The sequence below is a fragment of the Octopus bimaculoides genome, chromosome 20 (assembly GCF_046866305.1).
Source record: "Octopus bimaculoides isolate indiv1 chromosome 20, ASM4686630v1, whole genome shotgun sequence".
Taxonomy (NCBI): Eukaryota; Metazoa; Mollusca; class Cephalopoda; order Octopoda; family Octopodidae; genus Octopus; species Octopus bimaculoides.
Window position 1 is genome coordinate 14,253,810 of NC_142947.1, and position 12,172 is coordinate 14,265,981.

At 33.8% G+C, this 12,172-nt stretch overlaps 1 protein-coding gene across 1 annotated transcript; it reads left to right on the forward strand.

The window, feature by feature from the left end:
- The first annotated feature begins 4,177 nt into the window (after positions 1-4,177).
- Positions 4,178-12,172, forward strand: LOC106883425 (vacuolar protein sorting-associated protein 26C). The gene is made up of 9 exons (XM_014934421.3): positions 4,178-4,583; positions 5,314-5,457; positions 6,281-6,430; positions 6,990-7,070; positions 8,312-8,389; positions 8,486-8,566; positions 8,995-9,091; positions 9,749-9,874; positions 11,836-12,172. The coding sequence occupies exons 1-9, from the start codon at positions 4,527-4,529 to the stop codon at positions 11,916-11,918; spliced, it is 897 nt and encodes a 298-aa protein (XP_014789907.1). The 5' UTR covers positions 4,178-4,526; the 3' UTR covers positions 11,919-12,172.

Sequence of the window (12,172 nt, forward strand, 5' to 3'; positions counted from 1 at the left end):
AGGTGCTGGTTTGTTGTGATATGATCAATGTCTAAGAATATTCAAAGATCAATTAACATTCTACAACTGATGAACAACTTCACAGTGACATATGTAATCTGATGAATTTCCACCTTATTACCAACTACATAATAAGGTGGAAACTGTAATCCTATTACATTTTTGTATTTGGTTTGCAAGATTCTTTATGTGAATTCATGTGTTGAAACAAATTTTGCTGTGTCTAGGGAGAGTCATAACACAAATATTAATTACAGAAGTAAGCAATGGCTGTGTGGTAAGAAACTTGTTTCCAACCACATGGTTCCAGGTTCAATCCCACTGCATGGCACCTTGGGTGAGTATCTTCTACTATAGCTTCAGGCCAACCAAAGCCTTGTGAGTGGATTTGGTAGATAGAAACTGGAAGAAGTCTGTTATATGTATATATGTATATATATATATATATATATATATATATATATATATATCATCATCATCATCATCATCATCATCATCATTTAGTGTCTGCTTTCTATGCCGGCATAGGTTATATGTACATGTATATATGGGTTACATATACATGTATGTATATCTATGTGTGTGTACCTTTGTGTCTGTGTTTGTCCCACCCAATTGGTGTTGGTGTGTTTACATCCCTGTAACTTAGCAGTTCAGCAAAAGAGACCAATAGAATAAGTACTAGGCTTATAAAAATAAGTAAGCCTTGAGGTTGATTTGTTCAACTAAAACCCTTCAAGGTGGTGCCCCAGCATGGCCACAGTCAAATGACTAAAGCGAAAGATAAAAGATAACACATGCACAGGTTCAGTTCCATTCCTTTATTATTAGTCAATTGATTAAGTATCTATCCAAGTAATTAATCAATCATTTGCTTAATTTGTTGGTTAAAAGATCAGTCGTTTATTTTGCTTTTTATTGTGAAAGTTCTCTTGTTGCCATTTGCAACCTTTTCAGGGACTTCTCCCTTTTCCAAAATTAAAGCATAGGATTACAGCACTGAGTTGATGTCTTTTTAGATGAGCTGCAGTTATTTTTACATCTTCACAGGGGTCAAGCTATATTTTTATAAACCAAGCAGATGGATTACCTTGACAACAGCTACACAAATTTGACAGCCAGTGTCAGCCATCATTGGAATAACAACTGTTTCAGGTTTATGCCAACCAAGTCCAAAGTATCCAAAGTCTTCATGATTTGTTGAATACATTGAGGTTTATGTTATATTTGTGGAGGCGCAATGGCCCAATGGTTAGGGCAGCGGACTCGCGGTCATAGGATCGCAGTTTCGATTCCCAAACCAGGCGTTGTGAGTGTTTATCGAGCGAAAACACCTAAAGCTCCACGAGGCTCCGGCAGGGGATGGTGGCAAACCCTGCTGTACTTTTCCACCACAACTTTCTCTCACTCTTACTTCCTGTTTCTGTCGTACCTGTTATTTAAACGGTCAGCCTTGTCACACCGTGTCACGCTGAATATCCCCGAGAACTACATTAAGGGTACACGTGTCTGTGGAGTGCTCAGCCACTTGCACGTTAATTTCACGAGCAGGCTGTTCCGTTGAACGGATCAACTGGAACCCTCGACGTTGTAAGCAACGGAGTGCCAACACACACAACACATTACCACAATAAAAGCAAACATCTGATTTATGAAAGGATACTTGTTCATGATCCTCTTAGCACTCTTTCTTTATTTGTGTGTACTAGTCAACACAATTCCTAATAAACCTGAAGGGTGAATGACTGACCTTTCACCAGTTTCCTTAGCCTAAATATATTGGAGTACTTACTCTATTACTCTATTATTTGTTTTAGTTATTTGACTGCGGCCATGCTGGAGCACTGCCTTTAGTCGAACAAATCGACCCCAGGACTTATTCTTTGTAAGCCTAGTACTTATTCTATCGGTCTCTTTTTGCCAAACTGCTAAGTTACGGGGACATAAACACACCAGCATTGGTTGTCAAGTGATGGTGGTGGGAACAAACACAGAAACACAAACATACACACACACACACTGGCTCCTGTTCAGATGGCACGTAAAATACACCATTTCGAGCGTGGCCGTTGCCAGTACCGCCTGACTGGCCTTCGTGCCGGTGGCACGTAAAAGCACCCATTACACTTATTTCCTATTCATTTATTTATTCCAATCTTCCTTATATATATACATTTAATAATTTTTTCAGTGACGTTTTCCCTCCCCACATCTCTATTCAGCATAACTACAGACTGGTGCCCCACCACCTTCAACTTTGTTTTCTTATAACTCTTAAAAATGCATATTTTTAAATGACATTTTTCAGAAATACATTTTTTAAGAATGTATACCTATAAATCTGTGTAGACATATAAATTTGGTAACAAATCAAATGTATTGAAGTTATGGAAATTGATGAGGTCAAAGCTGGAAAGATGGGTTGGAGCGAAGCCTAACCTGAACCTCCAAAATTTTTTTTTCCCTGAATATTATCGACATAACTGTAAAAACTATGCCTTGAAGATGTTTGCTGCAAAATTCCATTGGGAAAAGGCACTTTTCAGAAAGTTATAATTAAACAAAGTTGGGGTGGAGAGTACCCACTGCAGTTATGCTTTCTTTCCATTTCTATATTTTTTTCAAATAGACAAATACAGGTATATTAAATACCATACAACATAAATTCTTGATTTATTAAAATTACTCCATCTCTAAAGGATGTATCGTAATTACCAAATGGCAAATAAGACCGGGTCCCCTTGAAGAAGGGAGATAATCTTTAAGTTCAAGAATTTCTCCAAAGCTGACATGCCATAAAGTAAATAGACAGGCTTATTGTCTAAAGATCTACTACAATAATACTCTTGTGTTTTTCTCTGTCACAACATATAAATGAGAAAGGAAGGGGTGGTGGCAAACTGGTAGTGGGATGATAGAAATACTATGGTGAAAAAAAATCAAACAGCGTTTCAACTCTGTGTGAGTATATGTGTGTGTATGTAAAAGGGAGGTATGTGTGTGTGTGTGTGTGTAAAAAGTGGGATGGTGAACATACAACGTTCCTGTCAAACAATCCAGCCCATGCCAGCGCGGAAAACGAACGTTAAACGATGATGATGATTATGATTTCACCGAGATATCGAGGGAAATGAGATGTGAATGTGGTGCCTATTTACTGTTAGAGTATAAAAATGGACTGCTCAACACTAAAGCATTCAAGGATGTCTAAGAAACAGAGATTTCTTCCTTCATAATAACATTTGATACTTTTTTGCATATTATCTGGAGATTTTGTTGTGATTAAGATTCTGTATCAATAGACTAGAACGACCCTTGGCCTCCACAAAAAAAAAAAAAAATAATAATAACATCCCCATTTAAACTATGTACAAAATCAGCTATATTCATAAATTTACTCTATGCAAAGGAAAGATGATAATGAAGCATTTTTCACACTTTGGTCCCCTGCTCCTAGGTCTAACGATCTACTACAATAATACTCTTGTGTTTTTCTCTGTCACAACATATAAATGAGAAAGGAAGGGGTGGTGGCAAACTGGTAGTGGGATGATAGAAATACTATGGTGAAAAAAAATCAAACAGCGTTTCAACTCTGTGTGAGTATATGTGTGTGTATGTAAAAGGGAGGTATGTGTGTGTGTGTGTGTGTGTAAAAAGTGGGATGGTGAACATATTTAGGGACAGAAAATCAAGGAAAACTAAATTTTTGTGAAAAATCAGGGTAGCGTGTATAAAAAAAAAATCCTGACGTTGATTGGTGAAGCATATCTGGAAAGCTCGAAAAAGTGCTTCAGGCACTTGTCTATTCAACAGAAACATTTCTGTCCCTAAATTCTGTAGACCCGTGTAGTTGCAGACACGTGCTTCTGGCATCAGCATGACAATTGCCCGACCTCATCTCCAGTAACCAAGGAACTTAGACTGCCACAAAAAAAAAAGTAGAGCACATTTATGGCTTAATTTGTGTAATTTAAATCAAAAAAATTAGCTAAGAGAAATAACTCAGAATGGCCAATAGCACGTATTTGAAAGACAGACAAACCTGTATTTGTCTATAATGTTTAAATATATGCTACAGGCTACTCTGAGTTATTTCCCTTGGCACATTTTTTAAAAAAATTATGCAAGTTTCTTATAAATGCTTTTTTATTTCTTTTTTATATGTAGATGACTACAGGTGGCATTGACTTCATGAACTACAAATATATAAGTTATGTGGTTGAATATCACCGAGAGTTGAAAAGGAAATAGAAGTGGAATTGCTTCAGTAGAAAGCGAAAGTAGCCTAACATCCAACTTTCTTAGCCATCCTTTAAAGCCTCTCCTCTAACCCTCAGATATTCATTATATAACTTTATATAAATTTTGTTCAGATAATATAAAGTTTAAAAAATATATATCGTTACTCAAAAATAAATTCTGAATATTTATTTATTCCCAGTGTTTAAAAACTAAATATGCTTTCATCGTAGTTAATATTTATATTTGACTTAAGCGGCTCTAATGTTTATTATAACAACATTATGGCGACGATCGTAGACATCAAATTAAAGCGAGCAAGCAAAGTATATCGTGAAGGTGTAGGTAGTGGTATTCTCGTTTTATTATTTGTCCTGGATGTTGATTTGATTAATATGCGCTGATATTTGTGGTGAACTAAAAGCTTCATTTATCATTTATATATTTTGATAGAATTATATTTGGGGGCGTGTAGGATACCTTTTTACTTACACGATGCTAACAGTATTTTTAGCATATTAAAAAGGATACGAGCTTGTCCCTTCCAAATGCAGTGTTTATTTTAAAAAATATTATTTCAGGATTTTGTGAAAATATTGCTTTCCAAATGGAAATGTTAATTAAGCTCTATTCATTCCGTCATAACTACGAAAAGGGACTCTTAGCTAATTGTTTGTATTTCACGCGACTATATGAGTAAATTATTTACTAATAATACATTTTAGTCAATTTGCTATGAAAATTATTGTCAAGAATTCGTTGATAAATCTTTAAAAAGTGTAAGAATGGGGAGACTAACATCCTTTAATTCGCCGATTCTCTTGTACCAGTCTTCACGTGATCATGTTTATATTCATAATATTGTTGTTCTTTATATTCGATGACACTAAACTCGGCTTCTATACAATGCGAATAGTTTTACCTTTCTTGCATATGATTTATCTACAGCTCATTTTTTCTCCCTCCTTTAATCTCCTTTTTCTCCCTCCTTTAATCTCCTTTATCTGTTCTGTTAAATTAGATTACAACTTGTTAACAAAATTCTGATTCTTATCTCCGACTTTCTTCCAGGATGTACTTTCTGGTGTAGTTATTATTCAAAGCAAATCAGAAGTTCATCACCAAGGTATAGTGCTTAGCATCGATGGAACTGTTAATTTGCAGCTTAGCCCCAAAAGTGTTGGGCTCTTTGAAGCATTCTACAACTCGGTTAAAGTATATATACATTTTTTTTTTTCTTTTTGATGCCTTATAAATGTTTCCATTGTAAAATTATTTAAAATAAATATTTAGGGCATCACTGTGTGGTTAAGAAACTCGCTTTGCAACCATGTGTTTTCAGGTTCAAACCCACTCCACAGCACTTCAGATAAGAGTTTTCTACTATAGCCTCAAGCTGCCCAATGATTGCTAGTGAAGTTATTTGATGGAAACTATGGAAGCTTGTCATATATATTTATATTATTATTATAATTGAAGGATGATTTCAAATGCTGAACCTTACGAAGGAGATGATAGATGACTGAGATATGAGGCACATTGCTGTACTTGAGAAGACCTGTCCACTACAACAGAGTCTGTTGTGTATAATTATTTATAGATCACATGTATTCTTTTTTATCTTTTATCTGTTTCAGTCATTAGACTGGCCATGCTGGGGCTCCACCTTCAACTTTTATCCAAATCAGTCCTAGTGTTTATTTATTAAGCCTGGTATTTATTCTACTGGTCTATTTTGCTGAACTGCTAAGTTACGGGGATGTGAACACACTAACCCCGGTTGTCATATATATGACAGGCTTATTTTTCTTTCTGTCTACCAAATCCACTCACAAGCCTTTGGTCACTCTGAGGCTATAGTAGAAGACACTTGCCCAAGATACTGTACAGTGGGACTGAACCCAGAACTACATGGTCGAGAAGCAAACTTCTTACCACACAGCCATACTTGCACCTGTATTATAATTCATCTTAAACAATGTTGTTTAATTTTCCTGACATCTCTAAACTAGCTCTTTCTTTTTTCTATATTTTATAGCCAATATGTCTTCTGCAATACTTGATAGACGTAGCTAAACCAGGTAAGATTCCACCAGGAAAAACAAAGCTACCATTTGAAGTTCCTTTAAAGCCTAAAATGCACAGAACATTGTATGAAACTTACCATGGTGTATACGTAAGCATCCAGGTAAGTTACACCACTATTGAAATGCACTGTGAAAGTCCATGTATAATATGTTACCCTGTATAACAAGTATCCCTAATACGATACATAACAAGGTATTATAGGTTGCCCCACTGATGCAAGAGTAGGCAATCTATTATAAGTTCTTAGTACTTCATTTTAAATAAAATACATTGATGTATAATAAAATGAAAGAAAATAATTTTTTTTAAATAATAAGTCACCAAGCTTGATAACTTAAAATGTCTTCAGTCTATGACAGGAAGTTGTTGAGTAACTCATAATAGAGTTAGGAAAGCAATTAAGACAGCTGAAGGAGTTGTGATATTAGCACTTATGACTGTCAGCAGCCAGAACATCTAGGAATCTGTTGCTAACATCCAACAGGTGATGATAATGAGTTACTGGTGATAGAATGCAGGTTTCCAAGTGAGAAATAATTGTAATTATACTAATGAAAAGATATTTGATTGAACTAATTTCTTTTGCATCATAATATATAAAAAAGTAAATAATAATGAGTTCTTTTGCTTCATTATAATTATTTTTATTTTATTTATAGTATATTATCAAAGCAGAGCTGAAACGGTCATTATTGAATAAAGATATTCAAAAGATCTGTGAATTTATTATTGAATATAAAGTAAGTCAGTTTTTTGCAAAGTATAAGAACAATTTTGAAATTCATTTCATAATCATGTCTTATAAATGGGCATTTTCTTTTAGGAAACAGTTTAAAACTGTAGTAACGCTGTGCGAATGCGTAGTCTCACGCATGCGTGGAATTCAACAAGCAAGCTTTCCCGCTTCATTCTGTCTCTTTCTTGCTGGCCAGCGATTGAGCATGGACGTGTTTAGCTGTCTCTCTCCATCTTTCAGACTTACACTCGACAGCTCGCTTACATCCACATACCAACGTCCCAACAACAATGCTCACACACACAGAAGCTGTAACAACAAACAAGAGCTAAAGATGTATATATTTACCACCTGAATAAATGTTGTTAGTGTTGATAGTCTGGAGTTCAGCGTATCGTTAATTTCTAATATTATATAGGAAAGTCAGGTATACATCTAATGATGTATAACCCACTTTCCTATAAAACTATTATTTAAATCGATTATTACCATATATTCCAGCATAGTATATAGTATAACTGTACCATGTAAGCACTCAAACATCATCCCTATCTTTCCAAATACTGTTGCATTTCACTTGGAACTTTTGATTCTTCAGGGTTGTCTTGGTGTAAATTGTTGGCTGTAAATCTTGGTCTGAAAAATATGGCATGAATGCCAGAAAATATAGTATCCTTATCAGCAAACTTAATTTTACAGCTAACAGTTTATTTTGCTAATTATGTAACGATTACTCATTATAGAAAGGATTAACCTTGGTTTTTATTTTTGAATTTATTGCCTTAGGAATTTAATTATACGTCCTAAGGACAGTCCACTTTCAACAATATATAATGAAAGCTGCATGACCTAAATTGATTTGATCTTATCTAAATCTCAATTTCCTTCGATACGCAGGCACAGGCTTAGCTGTGGTATTAAGAAATAAGTCTGTTATGCAACTATGTTCCAGGTTCGGTCCCACTGCATGGCATCTTGAATTACTGCTTTCTATTTTAGCCTGCTATGTGATTTTCCTCACCAACTGCAAACCTAATTTGTCTTGTAATCATTTTAACTTCATCAATTTCATTATATTGTTGAGAAATTTTAATTCTCTTATAATTTCTATGTCTCGGGCACATCATTTTATAGTATTTTATGCCAGTAATCAATAATGACAAATAAATAATATGGATTTCTTAAAAAGTGTGAAAGAGGTTTACTTCACAGATATGTAATGCACAAATTTTTTATATATTTCAGAATGACGAAGAACGTGCTGTGCCAAAACCTCAACCTGTTACAATTAGCCCAGACACTCTAACTAACATGAAAGGAAATGTATGTAAATTGCTAAATCTCTTGTTTTGTTTTTTCTCCTTGTTCGTTTCTGTTAATATTTCAGTATTAAGTCTGTAATGTTTTATTTCTGTACAGGATAAGAATATACCTGATTTCAAAGTGACTGGTATGATCGATTCCTTAAATTTAAGCATTACCAAACCTTTGACAGGAGAGGTAAGTGGATGTACTATTTTAACATTTGCAATATCAAATCAATGAAGCATTTTGAGAAAGAAGGGAGAATTCATGAATTGGCTAACTTTTATGTAATCAAACATATTTAAATGTGTTTGTCAGCAAATCTTTTGCATTCCCCAAGTGCCAAAATAATAGGCTTTGGCATGGCTCTGTAGTTAAGAAGTTCACTACCCAATCACAATGTATTATTTTTGTTTTTTAATGTTTCCGTAGAGCTCCCTTTTATATTTCTGATTTCTTTAGGTAAACAATTAACAATTGAGGTCCTCTAAATATTTCTTTAAGACCAGCTGAGTCCTTGCTCAATTGTATACATAAAGGTAGTTGAAACTATGTTATATTTGACAAACTGTTGTACAAGATGAATGGATATATTCGGACTTATAATTTTAAACTCTTTTCAGTTGGTTGTGGACTATTGTGAAACAGCTATCAAATCAATTGAAATTCAGCTTGTCCGTGTTGAAACATGTGGCTGTGCTGAAGGTTATGCTAATGAAGGTTGGTTGTGATTTTTGTAACATAACATTTTCATTTGCTACTTAAAAGTTTATTAGCTTATAATGAATTTTTCATTTTTAATCTTCTTTATAGTCATAAAATGATTTTAATCTTTTTGATACCAACCTGCCTGAGACTTATCCTGGTTTCTATAACACAAGCCTCCTGTTTTAAAATGATTTAAATTATAATCTTCCATCAAAATTTTATGTTAATTTATTCCAAACATCAGCTTAGATAATGACAAATTTGTTTTATTAAATTCTTTATTTATTTTTATTTTTTTTGCAATTTTTTTTTTCCGGTTATAAAAACAAGACATACAAAAAACATACAAATACTGTATTTGATTGCACATGAGACATGCTTTGTTTTTCAAGAAAGTATCTCAAAAAATCACCCCACATCCTATGATGTTGGATCTATATTACATACTTTTATGCACAGAATAATTTTTTCTTGAATATGCACTTCTGAAATTGGGTGCGTCTTTTATGTCATCAAATATGACACTATACACAGTGAGAAAAAATTCCTTTAAATTTGTTCAGTTCTTTTATTTCAAATATTTCTTTTGATTATGTTACAGAATTTTCAATGGGATATACATCACTTATCCTTTTTTCTTTTTCTTCTTTTTCTCTCTTTTTCTAATAGCAACTGAAATACAGAATATTCAACTGGCAGAAGGTGATGTTTGCCGGAACCTGTCAATCCCTATTTATATGATCTTCCCACGACTCTTTACCTGTCCCACATTATCAACTAATAATTTCAAAATAGGTGAGACGTTCTCTCCTTTTGTTATTTCAAGAGTTATAATGAGATTAATAATGATATGATTAATTGGAGTTAAATGTAATAGCAAAGGGTGATTACTTAATAAAAACAAACAATGCAGTACTCCCAGTAGAGGTATCCAGACATATGAACCGGTCCAAAGAAAAAAAACAGTTTGTCTTATTAGAAACCTAACTGTGATAAACACTTTAACCCTTTAGCATTTAAATTGGCCATATCTCGCCCAAATATTATACTTACTTGTTTTATGTTCAAGTTAGCTAGATCTGACATATAACACTTACCCTACAATACCATTCTAAAACCACACTATCATATCACTGAAATCTCAAAGCTATGTGATAATGCATGATCAATTCAAAAAAAATATGAATGAATAAGTATTACATTTGAGAGAATAATTTGAATACTAAAGAGTTAAAATATCAGCAGGAGAGGCTGTGTGGTAAGTAGCTTGCTTACCAACCACGTGGTTCTGGGTTCAGTCCCACCGCGTGGCACCTTGTGAGTGGATTTGGTAGACGGAAAGTGAAAGAAGCCTATCGCATATATGTATATGTATATATATGTGCGTGTGTGTTTGTGTGTCTGTGTTTGTCCCTCCAACATCGCTTGACAACCGATGCTGGTGTGTTTATGTCCTCGTCCCCGTAACTTAGCGGTTCGGCAAAAGAGACCGATAGAATAAGTACTAGGCTTACAAAGAATAAGTCCTGGGGTCGATTTGTTCGACTAAAGGCGGTGCTCCAGCACGGCCGCAGTCAAATGACTTGAAACAAGTAAAATAGTAAGAAGAGTTATGTGCCTTACTTAGCGACTTATTGCATTGGTTATTGTAGTATGGTTTGAGTTCATAGCAATGTGATGTCTAGTCCAGTTCCTTGAACCTCACAACCATTGCACTGTCTTACAACACCATGTCTCTTTATATGTTGGAATTTGTGCCAAAAAAATTGAACACATCTTCACATATCTGATGTTATTCGCAATGAATCTGCAGATGAAGCCCATCTTGTCAAACATCTAGAACACAAATACGCTGCTTCATCATCATCATTTAACGTCCGTTTTCCGTACTGGCATGGGTTGGACGATTTAACAGGAGCTGGTAAATCTGGGAGCTGCATTAGGCTCCATTGTCTGCTCTGGCATGGTTTTTATGGCTGGATGACCTTCCTAATAACACCAACCACTTTACAGAGTGTACTGAATGCTTTCTACTTGGCACCAGCGCCAGTGCTTCTTATATGGCTAAAATTTCATACACATACACATAAGCATTTGATCTTACTATAAAATGGCTTTATTATTATTTTTAGTAACCTTTTTAATTCTCCCTGCAATAAATATGTTAACTCTTAACTTAACCCTGTTTTTAATGCAAATGGCTTCTCTGACTTCTTATTTTCAAAACAATTTCCCTTCTGGTGTCAACCAATCTTGTAAAGTTATTTAGTGATTGAGTCAGTACTACATCAGCATGTATAGTGAGGACAGTGCTTTGCTAATGAGGTTATAATTAGGCTGAAACATATAATTTGTCTTTCATGCTTCTAGAGAATTAAAATATATTAGTCCTTGATCTAATGTTGCTTTATCTTTAATCGCATAATTATATCTAGTTAGCTTTTTAATACTCCAAGCATTAAAATCTATCGGAATTTAAAATTCTCAGAGAAATATAGTGTACATACATTTGCACTCAACAACTGAAGTAATGATTTTGGTCAGCTTTGATGAAGTTAAAATGAAATGATTTCTATAGATATTCAATGTTTTTTGTTTTGTTTTTTTAATGGTGTCAATATCTACTTAAATAATTGTTTTATCTTGAATGAGAGATAATTTCTAAATATAAACAAATAAAATATAACTGCTTAATCTTTTGTGCATAATTAATTATAAATATAATTAACAATTTTAATCTTTTTTTTTTTTTGCAGAGTTTGAAATCAATATAGTTGTTGTGTTCCAAGATGACTATATGGTTACAGCAAATTTTCCTCTGAAATTAACTCGATTCTGAAGAGGCACAAAGACTTCTTAATATTATTAATGAAATAAAATTTCTTGATGATACCATTGTAAATACAATAAAATTCTACTTCATAGAATAAATTTTAATATTAATGATATAAATGATGATGGTGATGATAATATGGTGTTTGAATGCCTGAATTTCAGATTATTCAAACAATAAAACAAGTTAAATTCCTGCTGTAAAATACTGTTCTAACAATATTTCTATGAAAATAAATATTGAATAATTTTGTATATTTA

Excerpts from the sequence above, each read along its gene's own strand:
- LOC106883425 (XM_014934421.3), top strand. The coding sequence starts at position 4,527 with ATGGCGACGATCGTAGACATCAAATTAAAGCGAGCAAGCAAAGTATAT. Across the intron at positions 5,458-6,280 it reads CATTCTACAACTCGGTTAAA|CCAATATGTCTTCTGCAATA; the intron begins GTATATATACAT and ends TATATTTTATAG. Across the intron at positions 6,431-6,989 it reads GTGTATACGTAAGCATCCAG|TATATTATCAAAGCAGAGCT; the intron begins GTAAGTTACACC and ends TTTTATTTATAG.